Source organism: Gekko japonicus, unplaced genomic scaffold (genome assembly GCF_001447785.1).
Source record: "Gekko japonicus isolate JY-2015 unplaced genomic scaffold, Gekko_japonicus_V1.1 scaffold4254, whole genome shotgun sequence".
In the NCBI taxonomy this organism is placed as follows: domain Eukaryota; kingdom Metazoa; phylum Chordata; class Lepidosauria; order Squamata; family Gekkonidae; genus Gekko; species Gekko japonicus.
Genome location: NW_015174975.1, coordinates 52,532 through 63,963, shown reverse-complemented (window position 1 = coordinate 63,963; position 11,432 = coordinate 52,532). Strand labels below are relative to the sequence as shown.

Here is an 11,432-nt window from a genome sequence, read left to right as displayed (position 1 = left end):
GGGGGGGGTTGGGGGCTCACTAGAAGGCCTGTCCTTTCCCCGACCGGCACTGGGCGCCGCGATTTCTCCCAGGGCGGCAGGGTCCCCCCAACGTGGTGCACGCGGGCGCCCGCCAAGTGTTTTCGGGAAGCAGGTGGGGCCGGGCGGGGCTTTGGCCCAGCGAGGCCTCTGACTGGCTGCTGGAGAGTTGATTGGCTGTGCAGGGTTTTTTTTTTTAAAAAAAGGGATGCTTTTGCGAGCTGCTGCCGCCACAGCGTGAGGATCTTCCCTGGGTGACTGAAGGAACGCTGGGGCGGCCATTTTCTGTCTGCGCCCACCACCCTGTGTCAGAACCCCAAAGGTGCACGCAGGCTTAAAATGGTTGGGGATCCCGGTTTATTTGTTTTTCATCTCAGAGCCAGAAGGGACCCCCAGGTTCATCTAGTCCAGCCCTGCTGCCGAAGCAGGAACAGCACTCTGATACCCCCGAGAAGCAGGTATCCGATCGATATTCAGAAACACGGCTAGCCGATACGGGACGGAGAGCCCGGCTTAACTGTCTGGAGCCCGGCCTCAGCCCCAGAACCTGTTTTGATGCTGGGGCTGTACTGTAGAGCACGCAGAACAGAGAAGGAAGGGTGCCCCTGAGAACGTGCAGAGTGCCGCCGCCTCCCCTGACCAATCGCCCTTCCATGCCAAAAGTTTCGCAAGGCTTTTGGGTCGGGGAGCAACCCATTTTTAGACATTCAACGGGGTGGGGAGGCATCTCTTATCTGCACCGAGCTCTCTCGCTGGGTCTGAATGCCCCAGAAGTCAGGACAGGTCTGCTGCCTCCAGGATTCTCTATGGTTTTGTGTTCCTTCTGCAGCAAAGAGTTCAGCTGCCTTGGGACCGTGTGTGAGTGTGTGTGTGTGTGTGTGTGTGTGTGTGTGTAAAACACACAGTACCCGGGCCTCTGTCCTGAAAGACCTGGAAACAACTTCTGGTTCCACGGAGACCAGCTTAATAGACTCAGGACTGTTTCATTAGCTAACCCATAATATACCGTAACAATCCCTTGGCACTCCGGTGGAACGCTCAAGTCCCACGATGTTGGTTAGTGGCTGCTTACCCCTGTGGCTGTGTGTGGAACCAGTGTGTTAGAGCAGGGGTTAGGTGTCCTGGATTCAAATTCCGACTCCGCCATGGAAGCTCGCTGGGTGACCTTGGGCCAGTCACTCTTCCGCTCTGTCTCACCCTGACCCCTTCTCCTGAGGTTGACATGGAAACAAAGGGGGGGGGAAGAGCCCTGAATTCCTTGGAGGGAGGGTGGCATGAAGACGGATGGATGTGCAATTAAAGAACAGTAAAGAGTGGTATTATTCCCCACACACACACACACACACACAGAGCTTTTTGGCTGTGTTCTTATTGGTGAGATGGGGATAATAATATACATGAGCATGATCCGGAACACAGAACCGGAGAGAGGGTAGTTGAGAGTACTGCTGTTTATATAACCTCATCCATGATAGCTAGACCGGAGACCTTAGAGACCAACAAGGTTCTCAGGGTGTGAGTTTTCGAGAGAGACGAAGGGATCCTTGACTCTCAAAAACTCACACCCCTCCGAAATTCTTGTGGGTCTGTCAGGTGCTCCTGGACTCCAGCACAGCTACCCCCGGAAGCAGGCCTTATCTACAACATTTATTTATTTATTTTAAACGGACGGTGCCTAACATTTGTGTAGCACTTTCCGTACTCAAAGCACTTCACTGATGAAACCTTCTTGGAGCTCTTAGGACAGCCCTGCAAGGTAGGCCAGTCTTATCGGGCAGAGGCCAGATCCACACCTGGAATCTCCCTGCTCGGCCACTCATCCTCTTAGCCGCTCTGCTGCTCCGGCTCCCAGCACAGAGCCTTGTGTGCACAGCACCGGACAAAGCACAAGACAAACAGGTCCCTGCCCTGAGGAGCTTACAGTTTAACATCGGAGCCAACCAAGGAAACCGGATGCTGATCCAGTGGCACTGCTTGTAGACTCTTGCATTCCACTGGAGAGCCTTCGGTTAATAATTGTTGTTGTTCAGTCGCACAGTCGAGTCCGACTCTTCGCAACCCCATGGAGCAAATCACGCCAGGCCCTCCTGTCTTCCGTCATGTTCCGGAGTTTGCTTAATTTCATGTTCGTTGCCTCGATAACACTGTCTAACCATCTCATCCTTTGCCATCCCCGTCGTCTTTGACCTTCAGTCTTTCCCAGCATCAGGGTCTTCTTCTCCAGTGAGGGCTCCCTTCTCGTTGGGTGGCCAAAGTATTGGAGCTTCAGCTTCTGTCTCTGGCCTTCCAGGGAACAGTCAGGGTTGATTTCCTTTAGGATTGGCTGATTTGATCTCCTTGCAGTTCAAGGGAGACTCTCAAGAGTCTTCTCCAGCACCATAGTTCAAAAGAATCTATTCTTCAGCGCTCGGCCTTCCTTATAGTCCAACTCTCGCAGCCATACATGACTACTGGGAATACCATTGCTTTGACCATGCGGACTTTTGTTGGCAGGGTGATGCCAACCTCTGAGCGAAAGGTTGGCACAAAGGTTCTGTTAATAATAAAGGTAAAGGTTCCCTTGCTCGAAAGCCAGTTGAATCCGACACTAGGGTTGCGTTGCTCATCTCTGTTTCCAAGCCGAAGAGCCAGCACTGTCCGAAGACATTTCTGTGGTCATGTGGCCGGCATGACTAAACACCAAGGCGCACGGAACGCTGTGACCTTCCCACCGAAGTGGTACCTATTTATCTACTTGCAATGTCTTGCTTTCGAACTGCTAGGTTGGCAGGAGCTGGGGCTAGAGACGGGAGCTCACTCCATCATGCAGCACACTCGGGTCTCGAACTGCTGAACTACCGACCTTCCACAGCCTGCAGTTCAGCGTCTTAACCACTTGAGCCACCGCAGCTCCGTTAATAATAACCAGCCCTATTTCTTAGTCTAGCCCAGGGGTCCCCAACGAGGTGCCCGTGGGCACTAGGGCCCCCACCAACACCGTTCCTGGCGCCTGCCAAAAGTTTCTAGAAAGGGGGCGTGGTCAGGCAGGGCTTCTGCCCAGCAAGGCTTCTGATTGGCCTCTGGAGATCTGATTGGCTGCAAAGGTTTTTTAAAAGGTTGCTTTGACAGCAGCTGCCACCGCAGCACGAGGATCTTCGCTGTGTGACTGAAGGGAAGTGGTCGGCAAGGTTGGGAACCCCCGGCCAAGCCTACCTCACTGGGTCGCCGTGTCACGAAGAAGGCTCTGGCTGATGCCACGGAGAGCCAACGGAATTTTTTTCTTCTTCCCCCACCCCGCCGATCCCCCTCCCCCCGCCTCACTCCCGCTCTCCCCAGATGATAACCTCTCCGGAACCAGTGGGATGGAGGTGGACGACCGCATCTCCTACCTGGAACAGCGGCTCCAGCTGCAAGAAGACGAGATCCAGGTTCTGAAGGCGGCTCTGGCCGACGTCCTCCGGCGCCTGACCACCTGCGAGGAGAACGGGCTCAGCCTGCAGAAGAGAGGGCCCAGCAAAGGTACCCAGGACGGGGAAGGGGAGGGGGCCGGAGGCAGCCGTGGAAGACCCCTTGAGCCAAGCCGATGGAACTCTAGGCACACCGTGGTCTCCCGTTTAGAGCCCCGGGGCGCCTTTCAGACCAACAGAGGTTTATTCGAGTTATGAGGTTTTGTGCGCACGCACCAATGTATTTGACAAAGTGTGCCAAGTTGCACAGGAAAGCACACGCCTCGAATAAACCTCTGTTGGTCTTCAAGGCACCCCGGGACTCTAAATTCGTTCTGCTGCTTCAGACCAACACGGTTGGCCACCAGGAACTATCCCCCAAACCCTGTTGGTCCCTAAGGTGCTGCTGGACACGTTACATCCTCTGCCATCCCCCACTCTCTCTTTCTGCACCTCGAAGTCAAAGCACTTTATATTCACCGCCGTCACGACAGCTCTGCAAGGCGGTCTTCCCCTTATGACCTCTGAGTTAAAAACGGGAGGCTGAGAGACAACTGGTGCGTGTAAGACCCCTGCGTTCTCTCCGCCTGCGCTGCTGTGCAGTCTCTGTTGGAGTTGCAAGTTGCTCACCTTTCAGGCACTACGGAGTTTCGACTTTGCATGACCATCTGCATCGTGTTACACGATAACTTGCCGCTCAGCCTCCGTCTATGACAGTGGTGGCGAACGTATGGCATGGGTGCTACAGGTGGCACTCAGAGCCCTCCCTGTGGGCACGCGTGCCATCGCCCCAGCCAGGCCCAGACCATCATTAAAGTGTCAAATTCTCTCCCAAATAATTTTAAGTCAATGAAAGCATCTGGGATTGCTTTCCTTACTTTGTTTGGATCATCTTCAGTTAATGTATGAGTTGTTTTTTCTAAAATAAAACCTCAGTATTCAGGTTAAATTACCATGTTGGCACTTTGCGATAAATAAGTGGGTTTTGGGTCACAGTTTGGGCACTCGGTCTCTAAAAGGTTCCCCATCACTGGTCTATGAGTCTGAACTCTAGCTTCCTTTCCAACGTGTTTGAAAAACCGTGCCTTACACACGAAAGCTCACGCCTTGAACAATCCTTGGTTGGTCTTAAAGGTGCCCCACCGGACTCTAAATCTGTTCTCCTGCTTCAGACCAACACGGCGACCCACCTGGATCTATCTTAAAGGTCTCCAGTGTCACCTGGAGGTCTTCCGCTGCATTTCCCCCAAACTCGACCATGAGTTTTTTTGGGGGAAGGGGCGTCTTTCTTTCACAAGACATCACCATACATTCATTCACCTTCCAGGTTCTTCCTGTCCTAGCTGTATTTTTACCCCCAAAACCTGCTTAGGGGTGACGTTTCCTGAAAGCTCACACTCAAAAGTGGGTTTGCCCCTGCATGGACAGGAAAGGGGTGGGTCTGGCGACCCCCCGTCCACCTCCAGGGCCACTCCTGCCCCACCCCAGTCCTCCCCGGTTGAGCATCCCCTCCAACACACACATGACTTTGGCACGTTTTTTGGATATTTTCTAAAAAATGGTAGTAGGTACACAGCTGGAGGGAGGGTGGCCTGGTATAGTCCTATCTTGCTAGATCTCAGAAGCTCAGCAGGGTCGGTACTTGGAAGGGAGACCACCAAGGAAGGCTCTGCAGAGGAAGGCAAAGGCAAACCACCTCTGCCTCTCCCTTGCCTTGGAAGCCCCTTGCTGGGGTGGCCGTAAGTCGGAAGCTCAGCAGGGTCGGTACTTGGAAGGGAGGCCAACAAGGAAGGCTCTGCAGAGGAACGCAAAGGCAAACCACCTCTGCCTCTCCCTTGCCTTGGAAGCCCCTTGCTGGGGTGGCCGTAAGTCGGAAGCTCAGCAGGGTCGGTACTTGGAAGGGAGACCACCAAGGAAGGCTCTGCAGAGGAAGGCAAGGGCAAACCACCTCTGCCTCTCCCTTGCCTTGGAAGCCCCTTGCTGGGGTGGCCTTAAGTCGGAAGCTCAGCAGGGTCGGTGCTTGGAAGGGAGACCACCAAGGAAGGCTCTGCAGAGGAAGGCAAGGGCAAACCACCTCTGCCTCTCCCTTGCCTTGGAAGCTTCTTGCTGGGGTGGCCATACGTTGGAAGCTCAGCAGGGTCTGTACTTGGAAGGGAGGCCACCAAGGAAGGCTCTGCAGAGGAAGGCAAAGGCAAACCACCTCTGCCTCTCCCTTGCCTCGGAAGCCCCTTGCTGGGGTGGCCGTAAGTCGGAAGCTCAGCAGGGTCGGTACTTGGATGGGAGACCACCAAGGAAGGCTCTGCAGAGGAAGGCAATGGGAAACAACTGCTTCTCCCTTGCCTTGGAAGCCCCTTGCTGGGGTGGCCATAAGTTGGAAGCTCAGCAGGGTCGGTACTTGGAAGGGAGACCACCAAGGAAGGCTCTGCAGAGGAAGGCAAGGGCAGACCACCTCTGCCTCTCCCTTGCCTTGGAAGCCCCTTGCTGGGGTGGCCATGATTCGGCTGCAACTTGGTGGTAACTTTACACACAAACAGGTACCTGGCTCCAGTGTCAGAAGGCTATAGCAATATAGCGGACAGTGCCATGGAGTCATGGGCAACTACTGGCGACCCCCTAGCGTTTTCAAGGCAAGAGACATCCAGAGGTGGTTGGCCATCGCCTGCCTCTGCGTAGTGACCCTGGACTTCCCAGTAGTCCCCCATCCAGGTACTAACTGGAGTCAACCCCGTTTAGCTTCCGAGACCGGGCCAATCTGGACCAAGGCTCCCTCTCAGCTGTGGAGTCCTGAGAGCAAAAATTCAACTTTGTGAGCTACGAGCATTGAAGTTGCGAGCAGATGATTTGGCCACTGTATAAATCAGTTTGCTCTGGAGCCATACCTTCCTGAGCGAAGGCAAAATGTGTGAGCCGGAGGCTAAAAAACTGTGAGCTGGCTCACAGTAACTCAGCTCAAGAGGGAACATTGATCTGGACCATCCAAATCAGGGCGTAGCGATATACCTACCCCCCCCCCCCAATTCTTTTTTGGGAAAAGCCAGCAAACAGCACCCTGGCAGCAGGGGGGAGAAAGGGTGGCCCCAGGGGAGACCAGGGAGTATCCCCACCCCCACCCCACTGGATGCTCTGTTGCCCCCCCCTGACTCTCCCTGCATCCGTGAAGCTTCAAGACATCCAAGCGCTCCCCCCCCGTCTCTCGACAGCTTTTCCTGTAAATGCAGTCACAAAAAACAAAAACAAAAATTCCAACCGTTCGCATGGCAGAAGACATCGCACAGTCTACAAGATGGCCTTTCTTTCAGCATACTAGTTATACAGGGGTCATTTCCTGCCGGAGCGCACAGGAACAGAGCTCCGGCAGTAAAGAGCCCAGGGGGCGGGCACATGCAACAAGCCCCGCCCCCTGCTCCCAGCAGCCCACAGTCAGAGCAAGAAGCAGCTGGGTAAGTTGCAGAGCCCCCCCTGGCCCAAACCAGTCCAGTGGCACCTTTAAGGCAAGGTTTTATTCAGGTACAAGTTCTCCCTCCTCTGCGAGGACAGATCTGCACATCCAAAACAGTCCAGCGGAGCCTGAGTGGTGGGTGTTGCCTTCTGACACACTTCCAGTGATTCCAGGGGGTGTGGCACATGCAAATGAGTTATGCTAATGAGCTCCTGCACCTCTTCTACGAAATGACCCTGCTAGTTAACCAAACCTGGAGATCCTACCGCCTTTCCTTCCCATACTTAATTTTTCATTTCTCAGCACAAAAGTTGTGCAAATGATAAAACCCGGCCTTGCTTCAAATGAGAGGCGATGCTGTCGTTTCCCCAGAGAATCCTTCCTCTCCAAGAAAATCTGTCTTTCAAAGCGCCCCTCATGGGGGGGGGGCTCTCTCTGGGCCATTTCCCTCCCGGACATTGTTCCCCTGGCTGGGAGAAGAGTGCCTGGCCCTGGCTTCGGCTCCCAGCCAGTTGGGGGCCGCCTTCAACCGGGGGTCCTGACAGCCCCTCTGCCGTCCAGAGCTTGGCGCCTCCAGAAGGCTTTGGAGCGGCCAACGGACCCGAGGAAGAAAGGACCTTCATTCTGGGCCAGCGGCCAGAAAAGCAGTGAATCAAGGCCCATTTCTACTCCGCTCTGTTGCTTTTGTGTTCCAAGGACGTACAGCTTTGGTGAACAGACGGTGTTTGTGCCGTTCTCCACGCCTGGACCCAGACAGACCTCTCTCCCCCCGCCCTGGGATTTTGGATTTGAAGACCAGGCTGCCTTAGAGGAGTTCCATGTAAAACCCATGTGGACTTATCATTTGCCTCCAGGCCAGATTGGCCCAAGGATTCTGGAGGGGTTTTTTTTTGCCTTTCTCTGGGCATACAGCAGGGGTCACTGGGGGAGGCAGGGTAGCTGTGAATTTCCTGCATTGTGCAGGGGGTGGACTAGATGGCCTTCTTTGAGGTACCTCCCAGCTCTGTGAATCCGATCAGATGGCTCTTTAGATCCACGCGAGGCACGATTGCCTCACGGACCTAAATCCTGCTCAGAGCTCAGCTGGGTCTCTTCCATGGGCATCCTGTTTTGCCGCACTTATAAGATAGCACTTTAAATCTAGGATCTTCGGTTACCTGCGGGACAACTGCGGGCTTTCACCCATCTGATCGTTCCACCAGTGCGCAATCCTCCCTCCGGGGTGGTCTGACGTCAGACCATCCTGAGCGGGCGCCATTTTAAAAAATCTCTACACATGTGCGGATCAACAAGGACGCGCTGTGATGTCTATGCGCATGTGCAAAAAGTTTTTTAAAAACCTACCGCACGCCTCCTTCAACAAGGACGCACTGTGACGCCTATGCGCATGCGCAAAAAGTTTTCCTTAAAACCCCTCACCGTGCATGCCTCCTTCAGTGGACGCCATCTAGACCATCCACAATGGAGGCAGCACGCTAAGACGATTCACCAGGGGGGTGTCTGGTCATGCTACGATGGATTAAAAAGATCGGGATAAAATTCAAGCTGGCCTGATGACGGGATTAGCTGCCCGTCTGAATGCGCCCTGTGTTTCTCTGATTCTGGGGCCCAGGGCTAAAGCCAGGGGTCGGATCCCAGAACCACTGCCACCCCATTCCTGTCTACCCCTGATGGTGCCAAGCAAAGTTTGCTTGAAGACACTCTGCCTCTGACTTAGAGAGCCACACAGGTGCTTTTTGGACCTAAATTGGAAGGTGTTCTAATTCAGCAGCTGTGCACTTGGCACCAGGCACATGACTTCCATCTTTTGAGGTCTCGCAAACATCTTTGTCTTGTGTCTTTAGACCTTGCTACTTAAGCTTCCTTTTCTTGGTCCAATATTCACTTATTGGTTATCTTATTGTAATGTGCATTATTGTTACGTGTACCTCAATACTGTTTGACCTCTGAAGAAGGTTCCCCCATACAGTAGAAACATGTCAGGTCACATGTTCCCTCTAAGCTGTGGAGTCTTGTGAGCAAAAATTCTACTTTGTGAGCTACTGGCAATAAAGTTGTGAGCAAGCAATTTGGCTACTGCGTTAATTAGTCTGCTCCGGAGCCATCCCTTCCTGAGCGGAGACAAAAAGGTGTGAGCTGGAGGCTAAAAAACTGTGAGCTGGCTCACACTAAGGTCACATGTATTGGCCTTTGCGTTTAGGCTACTTGAACTTTTCAACGAGGCTTTCACTGGGCCCTTAGATGTTTTTAACTGTCTTTCTAATACATACATGCATTTCTGTATATTATAAGTTTTAACTCAGTTTTTAATACTGGCCCTTTATCAAGACTTCTTTCTCACCCTTGTGGTTCTCGATTCCAGCTTTTGGGTAAGGTCTGTTTCCCCCCCCCCTCCCTGCGCCTCACTGCCAAGCAAAGGGTGACCTTCACCCGGCGCGAGGTGGGCGGGTGCCACCGCTTCTACTGGAAGCCAGCTGCCCGAGCCCTTAGTCAAGGCAGGGGCAAGCATCAAGAAGGCCCTGCTCTTTTTTCTCCCACTTTCCTTCAGGGTGGGATGGGACCGGGAGCAGCTGTGGCCCTCCCCAGAGTGGGGCCTGGGGGCAGCTGCCCGCGTTGACCACCGATCCGACCATCCCTATGCACACTGGGAATAATTCACCAGAGGTGTTTGGGTGACCGACTGCTCCCCCCCCTGGCCTAAACACTGTGGATCCTCTCCTTCAATAGCTTGCGGACGCCGACGGGGCGCTCAGGTTTTCTAATGGCCTCGTCCTTACACCAAGGGTACCAGCCTGCAGGCCCCGACCCATTTGAAAAAGGGCAACAAATCATTCCCCGAAAGGCAAAATAAGACCTAACAACTGGCCACACGGTGAGAAGGCGAGCGTCACTGGCAAAGACAAGAACACTAGGGAAAGCGGGAGGCGACAAGAAAAGAGGGAGGCCCAACTTGAGATGGACGGACTCGGTCAGGGAAGCCACAAGGGCCCTCCGTTTGCAAGACCCAAGCAAGGCAGTTAAGACCCAAGCAAGAGAGCCAGTTTAGCATAGTGGTTAAGTGCGCGGACTCTACTCTGGGAGAACCGGGTTTGATTCCCCACTCCTCCACTTGCACCTGCTGGATGACCTTGGGCAAGCCGAAGCTCTGGTAAGAGCTGTTCTTGAAAAAAAGCCCTTTCTGTCAAGAGCTCTCTCAGCCCCATCTACCGCGCAGGGTGTCTGTCGTGGGGAGGGGAAGGGAAAGGAGTCTGTAAGCCACTCTGAGACTCCTTTGGGTAGTGAAGGGCGGGGTATAAATCCAATCTCTTCTTCTTCTTTTGGTGTAGTGGTTAAGTGCGCGGACTCTAATCTGGGAGAACCGGGTTCGATTCCCCACTCCTCCTCCACTTGCACCTGGCTGGATGACCTTGGGCAAGCCATAGTTCTGACAAGAGCTGTTCTTGAAAAAGAGCAGTTTCTGTCAAGAGCTCTCTCCGCCCCACCTACCTCACAGGGTGTCTCTCGTGGGGAGGCAAAGGAAAAGGAGACTGCCAGCCGCTCTGAGACACCTTTGGGTAGTGAAGGGTAGGGTATAAATCCAATCTGTTCTTCTTTTTCTAGCATTTATGCTTTTCTAACAGTTCCTTGCACTTTGCTTTATTGTTAAAACTGGCTCCAGGAACTAATTTGGCTGGGTAGTAAGTAATGGTCCCTCTTAGCTGTGGAGTTTTGTGAGCAAATATTCTACTTTGGCTGGCATTAAAGTCGTGAGTGAGCGATTCGGCTGCTGCATCAATAGTTTGCTCTGGAGCCGTCCTTCCTGAGCTGAGACAAAAATCTGTGAGCTGGAGGCTAAAAAAACTGTGAGCTAGCTCACACCAACTCAGCTTAGAGGGAACACTGGTATTAAGTGCAAAAGCCACAGGATACGTCATTTTAGAACGAACCGAAAGAGCACCAAGCACAGTGCAAGCTTTTGCACAATCCATGGAATTCTTCATTAGGCTTGAGGTTTTTTTGTCTTAGGAAGGCCGGGGGTGGGGGGGTGGGGATGTTTACAAGCTCTGCTCTTAAGAGGCCTCTTCCTTGCGTCCTGCGCAGAATGCCGGGCAGCGCTGAATAGATAAAGGTGGTGCCGGGCGGAGCTGGCATCAGGTGGCACCTTTGGCCCTCTGGAAAGAAAGGGGAAGTGCAGCCTCTCAATAGCAACCCCCCTCCCCACCAAACCAGCAGGTGATCCGATGCTTCTCCACCACTGGGCCCCTTACAGTGGAGGGTGTGGTGGTGGTTTGATCGTCGGATCTTCGTTTCAGAGGATCCACTAGGCCAAGTTTCCCCAACATGGTGCCCTCTGGCACTTCCCCTGGAGTCCGGCCAGCTTTTCAGGAAGTGAGGTAGGCAGGGCTGAGAGAGCTCTTTTCAGAACTGCCCTTGAGAGAACAGCTCTGACAGAACTATGGCTTGCCCAAGGTCATCCAGCAGGTGCAAGTAGAGGAGTGGGGAATCAAACCCGGCTCTCCCAGATTAGAGTCCGCCTGCACTTAACCACGACACCAAACTGGCTCTCCCCC

The 11,432-nt window shown here is 53.6% G+C and overlaps 1 protein-coding gene across 1 annotated transcript in view; it reads left to right on the top strand.

Annotated features, from left to right (window-relative positions):
• LOC107122132 (echinoderm microtubule-associated protein-like 2) overlaps positions 1 to 11,432 on the top strand; it is a gene marked incomplete at its 3' end in the record, with an annotated part of 38,695 nt that overhangs the window by 4,626 nt on the left and 22,637 nt on the right. The window contains exon 3 of the mRNA XM_015425165.1: positions 3,334 to 3,516. Within this exon, the coding sequence (XP_015280651.1) occupies positions 3,334 to 3,516 (183 nt within the window). The remainder of the gene's footprint in view (positions 1 to 3,333; positions 3,517 to 11,432) is intronic.